This window comes from Lissotriton vulgaris, chromosome 5, assembly GCF_964263255.1.
Source record: "Lissotriton vulgaris chromosome 5, aLisVul1.2, whole genome shotgun sequence".
Taxonomy (NCBI): Eukaryota; Metazoa; Chordata; class Amphibia; order Caudata; family Salamandridae; genus Lissotriton; species Lissotriton vulgaris.
In genome coordinates this window covers 1137102415-1137120748 of record NC_141693.1, presented here as the reverse complement: position 1 = coordinate 1137120748, position 18334 = coordinate 1137102415, and the positions used below count along the sequence as shown (strand labels likewise).

The 18334-nt window shown below is 47.6% G+C and overlaps 1 protein-coding gene across 2 annotated transcripts in view; it reads right to left on the bottom strand.

Moving 5' to 3' along the window:
• Positions 1 to 18334, bottom strand: part of TDRD1 (tudor domain containing 1) — a 1954313-nt gene that overhangs the window by 1748281 nt on the left and 187698 nt on the right. For both annotated transcript variants that reach the window (XM_086922877.1, XM_086922878.1), the window contains exon 3: positions 6419 to 6471. In XM_086922877.1, the coding sequence (XP_086779003.1) occupies positions 6419 to 6471 (53 nt within the window). The remainder of the gene's footprint in view (positions 1 to 6418; positions 6472 to 18334) is intronic.

Genomic DNA, 18334 nt, shown 5'->3' with positions numbered 1-18334 from the left:
CGCGACACCGAAGTTACCGATGTGGTACGCGTTATCATGGAACAGCCATTGGGTCTTTGTTCCGCAAGCTGCAACCGGGCTCGGCTCGGGCCAGAACCTAGTTCACGCGAGCCCACGCACTCTGCCTTCAGGATTGTCAAGGCCTGCCATAGGAGTGACCGTCCATTGTACGGTTAGATATAGGGCTACTATACCTAAAGCAAAGGGTGTTTACACGTCTTCGCCCCAGCTGTCGTGCAGCCAGTTGTGTCAAATTTAGGAGGCCAGCCAGGGGTGGCATAATACATGCTGCAGCCCCTGGCGGCCCTGGGTACACCTATGCCCTGCGTTACGGGGTCTGATAAGGTGGCCCAGTACCAATTGGTAACTGCACCTAGGGTACATGTCGTAATTTAGAAAGAGAACAGCCAGGCTGTGGGTCTGATTGGCAGGCCCACAGCCAGAGAAAGTCGTAAACCAGTGAAACAAAAGCAAAAAATTTGGGTGATCATGGGATTGCAGACCCTACTCTCCTACAACCGCTACGACCTCCTCTAGATGAATTGCCATTATTCCGATCGCGCAAAACCGGACAATCAAATTTCAAATGACCCTCACCTCTACAATAGGCACACTGATTGTACCCAAGCGTAGATCTCTGCGAAGAAGAGTCATTCCGCGATTGCGACCTAGCAGGCTGCGATTGCAATCTATTCCGTTGTTGAGAATAGGTTTGATTCGAGCGCGGAGGATACGCTTGTTGTAACAAAACTTTCGTTTTGAGCTCTTTCGTCTTTTTATCTGCACGGTCATTTTCCTCTTTCTCTCTATTTTCATAATATTGAGCCGTAGCCAATATCTGAGCAGAAGTGGAAACAGCCCACGCACTTTCTGAATTTCTTAATTTATTGCTGAGTTTGGGCAACAAATTTGATACAAATTTGTCCACAAACAATCTCTGACCTCCCTCAGTGCCCATATCCTGACCACTATGATCGATGAATGCCTCCTCAAATCTCGTAAAGAAATCTGAGACACTCTCGTCCTTCTTTTGCTTACAAGCAGACAGTTTATCTCAGTTAACTTTCATAGCTGGCATAAGTGTCTTCATAAGGGTAATTATTCTTTGGGGGAGATCAGTAATGAGCTGTTCAGGCTTAGCCCCACCAACTTGTCGTACGTCAGCCGCTGTAAGCGCAGCCCAATCACCACCTAATTCAGCTGCATGATCTTCGCGACGTATTTTCGCCCATACCGGTTGCGGTACGACATTGCCGAACAACAAGTCAATGTCGGCAAGATTCATTATCGTTGCATCCACTAGCTGGGACAATTCTTTATAGTACCCTGCAGGATTTTTGAGAGGGTCAGGCAAAGTCTACTTAACCTGCAAAACTTCCGATCGTTTCCATGGAAGGTGTATCCACACTCTCTGGAAATGTGGCGGAATAATAGGAACAACATTAGCATCACCTGGCATCCACACTGGTGGAACTTTGCATGGGATACTGACCAGGCGTCGACATCCATTCTTCATGTTCGCCCTTAAACAGTGCACGAGGCATCAAAGCGGCACGAAAAGATAGTAGATGCTCGACAGCACGTCGAACATTGCTACCCACAATCATACCACTTGAAAACTGAAGCTGAAGTTCAGTTAAAGCGGCCAGTACATCATCTGCCGCATCAACTGATATCTCATCGCGTAAGAGTTTGCACATTTCTTCAAACACAAATCTTTGTGTTGGCTCATTGAATTGAGAGAAAGTGTCAACAACTATACGTGGAGGATTCTTAAGGGGATATCTAATCCAATTTTTCGCCATTTTAAATAGCGTGTCACATTCCCTACCACCACGAAGCTGACTTAGTCTTTGGGGAGCATCAGAATCAGCAGACCCAAGAATCGGTCCAAGAGGAGAGTAAAAGTTGGCAACAATATTAGGAATACGTCGCCGAACAGACGGGGAAGAAGAGAGAAGTAAAGGTGTAACAATAGGAGGACCAAAAACGGGAGGAGCAAGAGCAGCAGGAGTAGCCACAAGAGTGGAAGTAGCGGGAACAGTAGCTTGAGAAGGTATAGACGGTGGAGCAGTAGGGACAGTAGCAGGTAGAGGAATAGGGACAGAAGGATTCGCAAAGACAGGACCAGCGACAGGCTGATTAACAGCCGCCGGAACAGCAGGTTGAGGAACAGGAGGAACCACAGGAACTGTGGTATCCTGTGCATACGGAGGTGGCGACTTCAGTAGATAGGACAACAAAGGGTCCTCTACTGCTTCCTCTCCCTTCTTATCCGTACCCGTCGGTAAAGCGGGATAACATTTATCCACTGTCATACGTTGTAACCTATAAAAAATTTCCTTTTCCTTCTCTTCTTTGTCTCGCTGAAACTGCTCTGCATTTCTCATCGTTGTAACGATACCTTCTCTCTTATTACGTTTAAGCTGTTTGATTTCTTTTTGCTTGGCTTCTTTACGCCATAACCGAAAGGAATCAAACATGGCCTTGCTTTCCTTTGGAACAATTTAGCTTCAAGATTATCTAAAATCGGGGTCTCAAAACTACCATGAGGTGGCCAACTAAGGACACCGTCCTCTTTAGTATAACAGACCCAGTAATCATTGAATGTGATAGGACCCACACCATGTCTACTATATAATTCATAAATTGGAGTTCCAACCGGAGGTATCTGACATGAGTCCTTCAATCGGGAATCCGCACCACAACCCCTAAAGCAACTAAACAAAGTACTACGGCCAGGCATCATGCACACTAACCTAGTTTCACAAACGTCAAGGGTTATTGGATTACAATGTCCCCGCAAAAGTGCAAAAACCCTCGGTTTTTGGCGACTGCAGTCGTGAAATATAACTAAGAGCAAAATACGAAGAACCACAAATGCAATGGAACCATGCAACAACTAAGCACCCACAACAACCAAGGACTCTGGGAGCGACCCACAAATACTTAACTCAAAGAACAATGGCGTCACCAGGAAGGCCCGTCAATCGTCTCGCTGTACCAAGGTCTACGCCAGGCGCCAAAACAGGTCTACAGTCAGGGCAGCAGTCCGTCGCAGCCGTCAGGAGGCGGGGATCTTCGCGGGAAAAGTCTTCGGGCCACTTGTTTCGACAACAGGATCGATGAAGCGGGGTGCACCTTCCCTCGGAGATTTCACACGAAGTTCCTCACGATCGTCGGGCTTTGGACCAGTACCGCTGATGCAGCCCCACGTTGGGCGCCAACTGAAGGACTGGGTTTTCTAAGACCCAGCGGTGCCAGGGACAACACCTGAAACCTTCGTGGGTTACCTGTTCCGGCGTACAAATGACAGACACGGGACACTTCATTTGGCGTCAAAGATTCGAGGTTTATTTACTGCAGGGAACACAGAAGTCACAAGAAGTACATAGCATGTATGTTCAAGGAGACTGCTTCGAATTGTATATGTGGATCGCTCCTTTCATACAGTTTTTCGTCATAAGATAACATGGCAAACAAAAGGTTACAACCCGGTTCCCACAGTAAATTTCATAGGGGGTCGCTTTCATGTATTCAGGGCCCGGAACATAATTACAGTCGTATTGCCGGTTCCCAACTGTAAAAGTACATCTTCTCACCATTAGTGCATTCCATTCTGGCAGTAAACGAATCAAGGAAGAGTCAGAAACAGGTGCAGAGGAAGACGAGGACAGCGAACAGATTGAAAAAGAGTGTAAGGGGTGCTATCAGAAAACACGATTGCAGGGATCAAAGGGGACGTGCCTAATGAATGCACAACTGAAACAATAGACCGGCACGGCAAGATGAGCCTCGAGCGGGGCCATCTGCCTTGCAGTGTCATCCCCCTCGTCATGAAGACACCCTCAAAGGAACACGTGTCTTCCGCAAGAGTTTGGGAATCCCAGGGTCACAAAGCGGACAGTGTCCATTCGCTGGCTACTTGAGGGCAAGAAACAAAATGGATGCCGTATCTAAAATGGAACCCGTGGGTTCAGATGAAGAAACCCACGAAACAGACGAACGGTTTAGGTTAGCACAGCAAAAACGCGTACACCCACTAAACTCGTCATTTGCGGTTCATAGATACCAGACTCGACCATATTCGGGCGAGTCGAAAACACCACTTACAATTGTCACGGAACCTCACCTCCTCCACCAACAGAGGAACAGAAGGGGACAGCACAGGCGTCGACAGACGTAGAGACGGCGTTGCATCAATGACCACCAAAGAAGACTCGCCCATCTGACGTCAGAGCGGCATGGACTCGACCTCCACCAAGATGGCAAACTGCGGGTATGAACGGCATCGACTCTGAGTCGAGCTCCTCGAGGCAGCCACATCAGCGCCAGCGCAGGGAGCCTTCCAGGGCTGTGCAGTGGCTCCACAGGAAAGCCAGACGTCTGACTAGGATGCCCCGCTGGGCTGTGTCCGGATTAATGTATGTATGTATTTCACATTTATAGAGCGCACTGCACCCTACGGGCATCCTGACTCTGAAACACGGTAACAAGTAGGAGAGGGAGCTGCAAGGAGCTGATCCGACAGCTACACTCTGGGGAAAAGCCAGGTCTTAACTTTCTTCCGAAATGACAAAAGATCATGTATCTGCCTCAATTCCAGGGACACCGGAACAGGAGTCCGGGTACTCAAGGGACAAACCCGCTGGCGAATTCCTGACCTGAGCCCCTACCCACACTGTGGGGCCCGATGGCGCACCAGGGAGAGGAGGTGACCCAAAGATGGCCTATAAAGCCCTAGAATAGGGTTCCATCTGGGATCTAGACGCCCCCACAACAGGAAATGATGGGTAGGAGGGGGTCGACTCCTGGGGACCAGTGTCCGGTGAAGACTGAGTAGCGGGGCCCGGTGTTTCGCTTAAAGGAAGTCAACGACCTCCGTGACTTCTTCCTGTGCTTACCTACAGCAGGCGAGTGACGCCGGGGGGAATGACTCCGTGACCTGTCCCGAACAGAAGCCCCAGCTCGAGATGGAGACCGGCGACGTGAGGACTCCGAACGGGACATTTGGGCAGACAGCAACTTTATCAGACGTTCCTGCAGGGGTTGTCTGCTTTAGTGCAAGGTGCTCACTTACATGCGTGTACACCATATACTAAGCCAGATTCTCACAATACAATTTGCGGAAAAAAAATATATGGGGGAAAACATATGTGAAGTACTCCAATAGAAAAAAAAGCACTTCGCATTCTGGGGGAAAAGGAGTAGCCGTCAAGGGGTTAATAATAATGGTCCACTTAGGGTGTTGTGTGGTGGGATAGTAGGGAGGGAGAATATTCCAAGTGCCCAATGTAAAGAACCGACCGATTCTATTACATTTGTTGGAAAATCACAAAGAGGACTGATGCGATCTTCACTACCTTCATGAAGGCTCGGCCTTTGTTGCATGTTTTCATCATCACTGACACAAAAAGGTGGATTTTCTTTCGGAGGAGGAAAGAAACCACCTCGAAAGGGTGGAGAGACCTTTTAAGAAGTTGGGGAAGATTAGGATACGTTCTCCCATAACGTGAAACTTTAAAACAAAAACTACACATCTGCCCATGAGCATGTAAACAGAGCCAAAGTAAAGGAGTGGTGTGTCTTTAAATACAGGAAAGGAAACGGCGTTGCTTTTTATGTACAACCCTAGTTGAAATAGTAATCCCCGTTCAACGAAAGAATATATACCGAAAGAGCCCCACGGAATACAGTTGAGCCCATCCTGGCTTTTAGCAGCCAGCATGAACCCAATGATGAAGCATTTCACTACTAGAGTGAGTGAGGGTTGTAGATAAAAAGGAAAGCCTTTTCTTCCCCTGCATTTCAAGACACCCCGTTTGTTACTTCGGCTCTGCGGGTTTACTTGTAAGTGTGTAGACAGAGGTTTGTATTATCTTTGAGATGTAGTAGGATACTTGAGCTGTTTTGATGAGGCATCTGCAAGAGCTCTCAAGTAAGTAAGACATTCTCAGGAAATTAACTTTCTCCATTCGTTTTATTTCTTGCTTTTGAAGCATATGTTACCAACAGTAGATCACGATTGGGGAGCTGTAGAGATGGTTACTTGGCTTTTTAGGAAAAGTTCGAAGCACAGGGGGGATATGTGGACGTGGTTGCAAGCTGGAAATGAGCTGCTTAAATGGTGCCATTTTCTGGCGAATCCTTTCATAATTGCTTGTTAATAAGCTATGGTCAATAAGTGATATTTGATCAAAAGAGAGGGGAAGTAAAGCGGTCTGTCCAATCCAAAGGTGTATCAGATAACATGACGTGCCTCCTCTCTGCCGGTGCTCACTTCCAAATGTTGCACCTGACAATAGCGCCATTTGTAAAGACTTCAGTCTTAAAGAAGCTTTGTTTTTACAAATTAAATGATTAGCCGCAATGGGATGACAGTTAGCAAACAGTGATAAATAAAATTGCCTATACTCACAGCAGCCGCATCATCTGTTAAGCTTTCACCTTTTACATTTTCCAATGATTTACCTGAAAAGAAAAGGGACTATTAACATCTTTTTCAGAGTACAAAAGGAAGTGATGATAACCTCTCCAATTTTTGCATAGCTGGTATGTAATCAATATTTTTCTAATTGTTCAGTGTTTTGTCATGTATGCAATTCAGAAAAAGTTGCATATAATTGAACACACAATCAAACTGACTAACTTCACTTTGCAGGTACATCAGAGACAACAAAGGGAAATTTTACTATTTCGAAATACCACAATGTCAGCAGGTAGGTTTGGATCCTTAATAGCTCAAAGTTGCCTTATCCCCCAAAAAATTATTAAAACCTCAAAATGAAAAGTTAGTTTCCTAGCAGATGTATGTGAATGTTTAACTGTATTCTCCATCTGCAGACATAAGATATCATAACAGCTGTCCCTGAAGCCTCAAGACTCGTATACTTCAAGCTGAAACATTGGGGTCAGATGTCCTGACTGGTAAATGCCATGTTCGTCCACTCATCTCATTCCCCCTGCCAAAGACTTGCAACTATCTCCTCTCTGCCAAACTCCTTCCACTTCCCTCATTGCTCTCCAAGTACAGGAGGTCGCCTTCTCCTGCTCCCCTTCCCAGTAGATGGCTGTCATTACTTCTAACTTGCAATCTCATCCTCAAGCATAGGAAGTCTGTCATCCTTACCCTTTGCCACTAGAAATCTACTGAGCTGTACCTCGTCCCTGCTGCCTACTTCTCTCCTCCACCCACAATAAACGCTGTAGCTGCTAGACCTCTGCTGCCCCCTTCATGCCTCTCCAGTCAAGATCGCATTCCTGCACCTCTCACTACAGGGAGTACTATCCTCAACTGCTGCCAACTCGCCTCTTAACTGCTGGGACGCTACTCTCGCCTGAATCTCTGTGACTCATTTCTTCCCCTTTGTCAGAGGCTCAGCTGCTACCTACCTTAACAGGGAACTGCCTTTTCAACCCCTGTAAGGCAGCAGACCAGTTTCTAATAGATTAAAAAAAATGTGTTTCTACCTAAATGTACATGAATGTGCTGGGGCGCATTCCTACAGGCCAATAACATCGGAGTGAGTCTGTAAAGGACTGTGGGTATTCAGATATCATGGGTAAAGTGATCAAACATCAGTGCATATTTGAATATAAATAGTCCTATTCAAACTCATCTTTACATTCTTAGAGTGTAGGAGTAGTACCTGCGCTATGTATGTACAGTACGCTGAATCACCCATCTACTGTTATCTTCTGCTCTCTTACTAGGATTTCTTGAAAGTATCAGCATGTTAAACAAGAGTGGCTCTCCTTTAGGTGTTCAAGCAACAGTGTGGTTGTTTACTAACTTACATGATGTTAATAGGAACATGCTTTAACCATTTACATATCTTTGCAGAATTATTAAAAGAAGAGATATTGCTTACCTGCCATTCTAGTTCTCAATCATGAGTATTCTCTCTGAACATTAGAATATCTACTCCAATATGGTATGCCAGGAAACCTTTTTACACAATGTACTTTTCATATGAAAAAAACATCAAATATGAGGCAATGTTTTCTCATTTTAATTTACAATAAAAAAAAAATAATGCTATTAGCCTAATCAGTCATACATGTACATAAGTTTAAACGCACCATTAGTTTTAACACTTGTAAACAAAAAACTAAAGCAAAAATGAGGCCTCCAAATCTGCTATACAAAAACAACAAATGTGGCATTGACACTGCAGTTAAGATTTTCAGAAATAGTAGCCGTCCCCCTATTCAGTGCAGCGGCAGACAGGCAGTTTATTTTAGAAGGTAACCCAGGAAAAGGGATATTTTACAACACTGAATAGTTCCTCTTCTGCCTATGAAAACTAAAGTGGGCAGGTGGGACGTTTATAGATTCAGAAAGTAGACCAATGACAGAGAACTAAGATTTCAGGGAAGTAACTTTTCCTCCTCGGTCACTGAATTATCCAAGAGATCTTTAAACAGCAGCAGAGAGTAAAAAGCTATAGAAAACCAGCCTTGGAGGTGGGATCCAAAAGAGGGGGGAGGAAAAACATTAAGGCAAATTACATACGGACATATCGACAACCAGGGGAATCTGCCCAGGGATCTGAACTAATACAACATTGCTTAGAGAAAGCGGACAATGAATTCCAGCTGGCTGCCATATAATTGTCTGGAATGCCGACATTCCTCCTTAGTGCAGCAACAGCTGCTTTGGCTGCAATAGAATTTGCTTTAGGTTAACTAGGTATCTATCTTTTCACTTTGATAGCATTTAATCATGCAGAAAAATCTATTCTGCATGGTCTGTGTTGTAGAAAGCATACCTCTCTAGGCAGCATCATAATAAACAAATAGGTGAAAAAAATGTGTTAAGTCTTCTCTTTATCCAAGTAGGATCACAGAACTAATTTTGCCTCAAATTAACGGAGGTCCTTTTCTGCTGGAGAACGGTACAGATAAAAATACATAGAATAATAGGTTTCATTAAAAGCCTTGTCCATGGAAAAATCTTACAGTTCTCGCCTTTCTTGACTAAGAAATGCACACAAGGAAAGTTGCTTTGCATGCAAAATGTTGCAGATAGGATATTATCACAGGACGGGAGTTAGCTGTGCGAAGAGAATCTTGAGTTCTCAGGGAAGTGCAAGTCTTCTTGTGGCTGGGAAGGCAGAGCAGGGGTGCTCTTTCCTAACACATAGAAGGACATTTAAATTACATGCATGGTGAAAAGTAATATGTCAGTTACATTTTTTCTGTAAGTAGTAACAGCCGCCATGAATTTCAATGAATTACATCTGAAGGCCAGATTTAGTGAAATAAAGGAGAGAAAACTGTACCCTCTCGACTCCATATGCTTGCCAGTCTCGGACTATAGACATATGCTACGCCTTTACTAATTTTAGGCATATGCTGACCACAGGAACCTGAAAATGGGATGCGGTCTGTTTTAGGTGACTAATAAGGGAACAGTTCTTCACAACTATAACAGCAATAGGAGAGGTTTTAACATTCATAACAGCCATCCTGCCACTACGTGGTGCTCACAAGAGCCTTGAAGAGACTATCTATGCCCCGTTTTAAAACAAAACACTACCTGACAAACTGCAAATATCGCTGCAGTTTTCATTCCAGTCCCCGGGTTCACACTATTACTTGGATGACTCTAGACCATGCACTCCATTCCTTTCTCAAACAAAGTCAGGATCATGTTCTTGGAAGCGGAGTTCAGTTTATTATGATTTATGAACCTCTGCCTCAGTTCCAATCCAAACTCCATTCCTTGATTCTCTTCCTGTGCAATCAGGCTTCATTAGTTTTTCCTTATCCAAGTCTGAGTGCAGGTAGAGCTCTAATTACAGTCACCCGATAATTGCTTTCACCTGGCTCTCAACCTGCACTTTTGTTTCATTCCCGAGCAGCAAGCAGTGTCTGCGCCTGTATTAGAACTGAGAACCTGACCGGACTTGTAGCTGTTTCATGTACAATTACTTGTTTGTGAGCGTTTAAAGATGTCATGATTCCTTCATTTTTCAGGACCAGTCTTGAAGCTATAGCGCCTTTCTCCCTGTTCTCTGATATTGTAGGTAACTATGTCCATTACTGCAGAGTTCCCAGGTTTGTCTGTATACTTTTAGTCCTTTTTAGGTCTCGCATAGACAGCGCAGGTGTCGCAAGACCTGTAGAAAATACAATATCGAGGGTAACTTCTCCTGCCACTTGCCATTGGTTAACGGTGGCATTGCTTTTGTTAGCAGGCTTATGGTTGGCTTTGGATGCAATACGTCACTTCCGATTTTGGAGGCAGCAGCACCGACTAAGTACAGTTTACTTACACTGTACTTGTTTATTGGTTCCTTTGTGGACTACTTTTTTAAATTTCATTGTAATGACTAGCAACAGCAGACACTTCATAGGCCACTGCACATAGATTTGAGGTACACGGGCGCTGCCTTTATGTTTAGCACACGCCCGCTTTCATAATTACCACACGCATATTTAATTCGGCATCGGATTTCTTCACCCACCAACACCACCCTCCATGCACGTTCGCACGCATTAGGCAGTAGCATGATGCGTCAGCAAGCATATTCTTTTCCCATGCCCCCAGCCTCTACTTTACTTAAACTGTTTCTTGTGCAGATACACTCGCACACTTCACCCAGCAGCGCCATTGCTAATCAGCAATCACGGCAGGACCCGCTCCTTCATAAGCATGCCTTTTTGAAGGCTCGCTGCGAAAAGCGCGTGAAAGCGAGCTCTTGCAGAGAGCACTATAGCTGTCGGCTCAGCCAACAAAGAGGGGCGACAGGAGCTGGCCACGCGCATCTGCCAGAATATCATCGGAGCGGGTGGCGCGCACAACCACGCGCTCCGATTCTGGCAGGCTAGTCACACCCACACCCACACCAACACAGACGTGCGTGCACACACACACACAGGCAGACACGAAGAGACATGCAGGCAAACACACACTAGCGCAAATACATGCACGCATACACACGAGCAAGCGCACACATACAGAGATACACACCACCACCTCCCGCCGCACACACACAAGAGCGCGCACACACAAGAGCGCGCACACACACACGCGCGTTTGCCGCTACGGTGCGAGTCGCCACTAAGCATACGGCTCGCACGCCCTTTGTGCCCCCTGAAGTCCTGAAGTGTGCGCTGTGCGAGTCTCACCCCCACCACGACTTGCACAGCCTCTCTGCCTCGCCTGCGCCCTGGGTCACTGAGCGTACGCCAGGCGGCGCGGGCACTGTAAGCGCACCGCCCCACGAGTCGCACCTGCCTGGTGCGACTCGTGCACTCACTTCGAATCGTACCATCTCCCAAGTACGCTCCCAAGTACGCGTCTCACGCGGAATGCGTGAGACTCGGTAGGTTCGTCCCCCGATCGGCGTACAAGGCGCACAGAGGTGTTCAGGCCTCACGGACAGCGCGTCCCCTCCTTAGGTCTTGCCTGCAAGCTAGGGAGGGCGTGTTTGGAGCCTCTTGTTACTCCCTAAAAGAAGAAACAGTGCCTGAGGCCCAGTAAAGTGGTTTTGAGGGGCATTTAACACTGTTTGAAGATTGAACATTGCTAGTAAGAACTGTGACATCCCAAAAAGTAACTGGAATTGTTTTAAAGTGACTGAAACGGGTGGCGCGCACAACCACGCGCTCCGATTCCGGCAGGCTAGTCACACCCACACCAACACAAACGCGCGCACACACACAGGCACACATGCAGAGACATAAACGCACGCAAACACTAGCGCACATGCATGCACACACACGAGCGCACAGAGACACACACCACCGCCGCACACACACAAGAGCGCACACACACACACGAGCGCACACACACAATAACTGCGTCAGCCCCGTGCGTGAGGTGCATCATCAGAGCTGTATGAATAATAACAGCTGTGAGCCCGTGCCTAAGGTGCATCATCAGAGCTGTGTGAATGATAACGGAGTCAGCCCCTGCTAAGGTGCATCATCAGAGATGTGTGAATAATAACTGCGTCAGCCCCGTGCGTGAGGTGCATCATCAGAGCTGTATGAATAATAACAGCTGTGAGCCGGTGCATCAGAGCTGTGTAAATAATAACTGCGTAAGCCCCGTGCGTGAGGTGCATCATCAGAGCAGTCTGAATAATAACAGCTGTGAGCCCGTGCCTAAGGTGCATCAGAGCTGTGTAAATAATAACTGCGTCAGCCCCGTGCGTGAGGTGCATCATCAGAGCTGTGTGAATAATAGCTGTGAGCCCGTGCCTAAGGTGCATCATCAGAGTTCTGCGATTGAGAACTGTGTCAGCCCCGTGCGTGAGGTGCATCAGAGCTGTGTGAATAATACCAGCTGTGAGCCCGTGCCTAAGGTGCATCATCAGAGCTGTGTGAATAATAACTGCGTCAGCCCCGTGCGTAAGGTGCATCATCCACATTGCTCAGGTCACCCAAATTCCTGCACTCTCTACCACACTGCTTTCAAAAACAGCATACTCTTGCACACACTCTCACTGCTCACCAATTCAAAGTTTGCTAAAAATGTTATGCACCGCATTGTCATACACAATGCCAATAACTCCAACTTTAATGCTGCGAGACCTATTGCATTGTAAATGCTTGTTTATCTATATTTTTTACTTGGTTTACCATGGTGGCACATGTCGGCCGGGCTTTAAACTTTCATGTACATGAGTGCCGCTTTCCTTCACAGGGTTGCGGCAGGCACCATCTTTCCCCGCTTCCAATGGGTTTTCAGTTCTCTTTCCAGCTCCATATGACCTCCCACCCTCGTCAGGGCCAGGCTGGATGTGATTGGCTCGGGATGTGGTCCTGATTTAGATTGTGGACAACTTTTATTTTCACGGATGCCACTTATACGTTACAACATGCCACCTGCTTTCAATAATTCACAGGGTTGCACAGCCACCATCAGCGGAATAGCCTTTGTGTGCCCTTATTATTTGCAAAAAGAAGCAGGCAGGGTTAGTGGGAAGGGAGGGTCAGGCCACATTCCATATTGAGATGGGCTGACACTGACATAGTAACATCATGGCAACAGGCCCCCACCCCTCATAGCATGCATCCTGCAAATAACACACACACCACACCAGTGTTAACTTGGGAAAAGCTGCTGCAGGTTTAGTACATACAACGTTATGTAATCATTGTGGGTTAGCTTGCGGACGATCCAAGGGCAGGCAGAATTCTAGCCACCTGCCCGCCTGAGGAGCCAAGCAGCACGGTGGCGACCCACCTATGTGCTGCCCCTTCTGGTAACCCTTTCAAGGATCACCTGACCATCGGTCCTTCTGTACTCACAGCCCTTTCGGGGCGGAGCGTAGCTAGGCAAGCCCCCAGTTGCTCAGGCCCACAACAGCCCGAAGGACTACTGGGGTGCAGACATAGGTTCCAGGGACCTCCCATGAGGCCCCTGGTGTCAGGCTTTGGCACCCCTATGTGCCATGCTGAGGTACCCTTCTGTACCCATCTGCTTCCAGATCGCCCTGTAACTCCGCCACAGCCCTGGCGGCGGCCACTGTCGCGAACAGGGCCCCCCCACACCACACTGCTCATTTATCTTTACCTACAACTCCTCCGCTGTAATGCTTCCTGCAGGTCTAACAGGAATAGGTCCATCCCTACTGGTGTCAGGTGAACTCCATCCTCTTCATAGTAACCTTTGACCCTCTCCTGGATCATTTTGTGTCTGATGAACCCCAGACCCCTCTGCTCCATGAACTTACGCATGGGATCGCTCAACCGCCTGCAAAGATTTCGCCCTGTGCCACACCCTACATGGCACGATCTCTGACTACAAGACCTCACACTGCCCCATGCGCTTGCTAACCTCACCCAAATCAGACTTCATCCTGTGCAGCAATAAAGTCCTTCCAGGGGTGGTAAGGTCATTGCCCCCCAGATGTATCACCAAACAGTGGGGGGGGGAGGCTCCCATCCTTGCTAGCGAGTGCTCGAGTCTGTTCATGAGGCTGTTCCAAAACATCCCTGGGTGCCCCAACCACTCAAACTTTGTCTGAGAATCCACGAGTCCAGCTCCTGATCGCTGCCCAACAGGCTAACCTGAACGCGGCTGAGTGCCAATGACCCACACTCTCGACCCTGACGAAACAAAGGACACGTTTCAACTTGGTGTTTTTATTGATACTCCATCATGCAGTTGTACAAACACTACAAACACTGCAAACCATAATATCACACAACACTGAAAGCTATTCTAACACAGACACCTTCGAGGGCGGATATAACGTTTGTAACATTGGCACTCCCAGCGTCCCACCTTCCTCACCTCTGCCGGTCCCATGCCTGATGTGAATGCCGCCGTGGCAGCGCCAATCCTAAACGAGTGACTGGAGTACTTTTTGCCAGAGCGAAGGATGCCAGCCCTGGACAAGCATGCCCCCATGATGCTCTCCATCTGATACTTTGTTAAAGGCCCCCTGTCTTCATGTATCAACAAATAGCCGGGTGCCCCTGGGCACAGCGCCAAGTACTCCCTGACCTTCACAAATGGGTAGTATTTGGGGTCACCCAAAGTACCTAACACCACATCTACTCCCTTGCCTACCTGATCTGTTTTAGATTTCCTGAGATGAACAGTCAACTTGTAATCTAGGCTGATGTCAGCTATACCCAAGGCATCTCCTGATGAGTCAGTTTTCGAGCGCGCCACAAGTTCACTGATGCGGAAGGCCCCAAAAAAGGCCAAGCAGAATGCTGCTGCAAATACGGAAGCCTCGAAGGGCGAGTGTGTGACCACTCCTAGTACGCCCACCATTGCCTGTAATGTGGGAAAATCGATGGGGGACCTGCTGCCTGGAACTCTAGGCTCCTCCCTGGCCCAACCTTTCAAGGCCGCCCTGATGACAAAGGACTTGGCTGGGTCTTGACCCCCTTTCAACCTCACATCATGACTAACGGCCGCCAGATGCCCACAAGCCCAGGAGTGTGATTTACCCTGTTTCTTTGCCCATACCACAAACGCCTGAACTCTGCCCTCCAATGATAGCTCAGATAAGCCCAAGGCGTTCATCACTTTGTTTAAAGAGTTCAGCTGGCTCCCATAACGTTTCCTGGTACCTGGAGCCAAGGACCACTCCCCCAGGGCTCTCAACTCTTGCTCCTACCCAAGATTCGCCAAAGGGTTGACAGGAAGGGGGTTATATCTGCTCTCACCTGCGGCCAGGCCTCCCGGCAATGGTGCCACTGTATGAGAGAGCGCCAGCTGCCACATTCTTGACCCCCTCTATGTGTCTGGCCCTACATTCGATGTTGCAGCGTAGGCTCCCTCTAGCTAACTATCAACAAGCAAAGTACCAACGGGCACTTGGCTGTCTGCCCATTGATTGCCTGTACTACCGCCATGTTGTCAGACCAGAATAGGACCCATCTGTTTGACAGGATCTCTGGCCAAAGGTTGAGTGAGATGACAATGGGGAAGGGCTTGAGGACCGTGATTTTGGACGTTATTCTGCGTTTGCGCCAGGCGTTGGGCCATTCCTGTGCACACCATCGTTCACCCAGGATTGCCCCAAAGCCCTCCCTCCCTGAAGCGTCCGTGAACATGCTCAGTTCCGGACTGTCCACACATGGGGCCCTCCAGATAACCGTACCATTGAACTGGGACAGGAACTCACCCCACATTGCCAAGTCCTTCTTCAGGCCTAGAGAGAGCTTGACAAAGTGGTGTTTCTTGGCAACTTTAGCAGTGGCTCTGGCCAGTCTCCTAGCAAAAACCCTCCCCCATAGGAATCACTCTGGCTGCGAAGTTAAGTTTGCCCAAGAGGCTCTGGATAACCCCCAGTGGCGCCTTGTCTCTCCCCAGCAGTGACCGAATGTCCAGTTGCAGCGCCTGCACCTTTTCAGCAGGGAGTCTTGACACACCTTTGACTGTGTCCAACTCAATGCCTAAAAAAGTGAGGACCTGAGCAGGGCCTTCTGTCTTGCCGGGTGCTAGTGGCACCCCTAGGTGTCGAACCAAATCCTGGAAACATTGGAGTCCTAGGCTGCATTCTTGCGTGCCCACTCCACCGATGAACAGAAAGTCATCCAGGTAGTGGGTCACTCTCTCCACATTATATCTCCGTGAGAGTGCCCACTGCAGGAACGAGCTGAAGGCTTCGAAGAAGGCACAAGACACAGCACAGCCCATGGTCATGCATCGGTCGAAAAAGAAGAGAAGGGGGGTTGGGTGGATCCTTCCTTAATCGGCAGGCCCACAGTCTTACTTCTCCTGTCTAGCGGGCCCAGAGGAGGACTCCAGCTTGTCGCACGCTGATGCGGGATGGGTACCACCACACATGCTGCAGGTGGGGTAGAATCTGCAAGCCTTCCCCCAGGTGTAAGTCCCCCCCCATTGTAAAGCCTGCATGTTACAATAAAGGGTCTTCTAGCTCCCTGCTTCTGTCCCCAGCCACGGCCTCCCCGTAAGGACTGCCTAAACTGACCCTTCTTGTCCTACTTCTGTCCCTTACTCCACTCCCCCTTCTTGTAGTGGGTGATAGCCTTCTCACCGGACTCGACCGTTCCCTTGCCCATGTGCTGCATCCATAGCCGCACCTCCATCTTGTCCCACCCCAGCTCTGGGCAAATGGCCATCTTCCTCCTGAATTCGCAATGGTACCTGTACCAGCCCATGCCCCCATTGGTCTCCGCCTCATTAGTGATGCTAGAATATTAGAACAGACACGGTCTCTGATCTGGGAAGAGCTCCATCACTACTGCTGCCAGGATAGCAAAGGCCTGTCCCCATGTTTTGATCAATTTCTCCGGCCATGCCTGAAAGCGAATTTTTTGTCGTCCTTCCTGCCCATTTGCCTTGTGTCTACCCCCTCTGCCCCATGCATTAGCAGTGAGAAAATGTCAATAAACTCCCTACAAGCAATAAACAAGTAATAAGGACCAAGGGGAATTTTAAAGACTAAGCTCCAATATGTTCCCTATACACATAACAACAAGTATATCGGAGGGTCTACCACACAAGTACGCTCAGTATGTCCTAAAAGGGTACCCTAAGACAACCTCAAACTATGTTTATCCAACAAGGGTCATGTCAAGATGACAACCCGCAAAATCAGAGTGAGAATCTCTGAACATAAGAGCACTATTTGGTGCAAGAGGCAAGCTACTAAACTCACTAATCACTTTCTGGAAGCACGCCATCCTTCGACTGCGTTTCAGTGGACTGTGATTGAACAGCCTCACATCCCTGCACATGTCACTGATGTGTCCAAATACCTTTTGCTAAGAGAACAGAAATGGGTGTTTAAGATGGGCACTAATCGGGTGGGTTTGAATGACTACATACCCTGGTCGACCCTCTGATTATACATAATGGTTATCCTTCAGCAACCATTTAAACTGCTGTGATTAGATAAGTCTAATATGTAATACGGGTATAGTATTATCAGATACGACTCGATCCCTCTGTTGAGTGGTGAGTCAATTTCTATACAAACCCCTCTGTTCCAGAACATCAAATTTTACTTTGTAAACGTCATTTTTGGCCATTTAAAATGACGGCTAATAATTGGTTAGCACTCAGATACTGATTAGTCATCATACACCCCTTATAGACAATAGTATCAATAAAGTGATGATTGTAAATCTCTTTCCTTTTCTCACATATACCACAGTGTTGTAGCTGAATTGGAAAGCGGATTTTTTTGCTAAATCGTTTTGCAACCGATCAAAATCCTGATGCCCTTCGTAACAGTTTTACATCGGGTACATCATTGCTTAATAACACCGCTATCTAACGGCATGTTCATAGATTTATTTGTCCACATGGACGTATTTTGCCCATTTTGTCTTTATTGAATGGTAGGTCTGTGCCTTCGTACTCTGACACGTTTTCAATAAAGCTATCCACGGGTTTTGTGTGCTGCAATGTAGAAAAAACAAACGCTATCATACGAATACAGCATTCTGATTGGCTAGTAACTTGTCCCTTTGAGCCTATCAGAAGCCAGATGACACCCTAGTGACGTGAGTGCACCATGTGAGCTTCTCCTAACCAATTACGTAATACGATATAATCTGAAGCTTTTCCGCCCGTCGGTACCTCCCCGATCGGCTTGGATGCCGATTTTGAAGTACCGACGGGCAGGTAGGGAACGGCTACCGAATAACTAACTAGTGAAGTATGCCTGAAACGTTTATGTGAGTACGGTAGTTCTTTGGAATACTTAAGACAAAGCGCCGGTCGTGTGAACTACACGCGGCATGAGCAGCTTTTGTTACTTCAATTTGCTTGGCCACATAAAAACATGTAGCGTGTCTGCGTTCATGTGTGTAAGAGCGGTGGTCTGGCTTCTTTAAATAGATGCGGAATGAGCAGTCGTCATATTATGAGGCTGCCTTTGCTTTA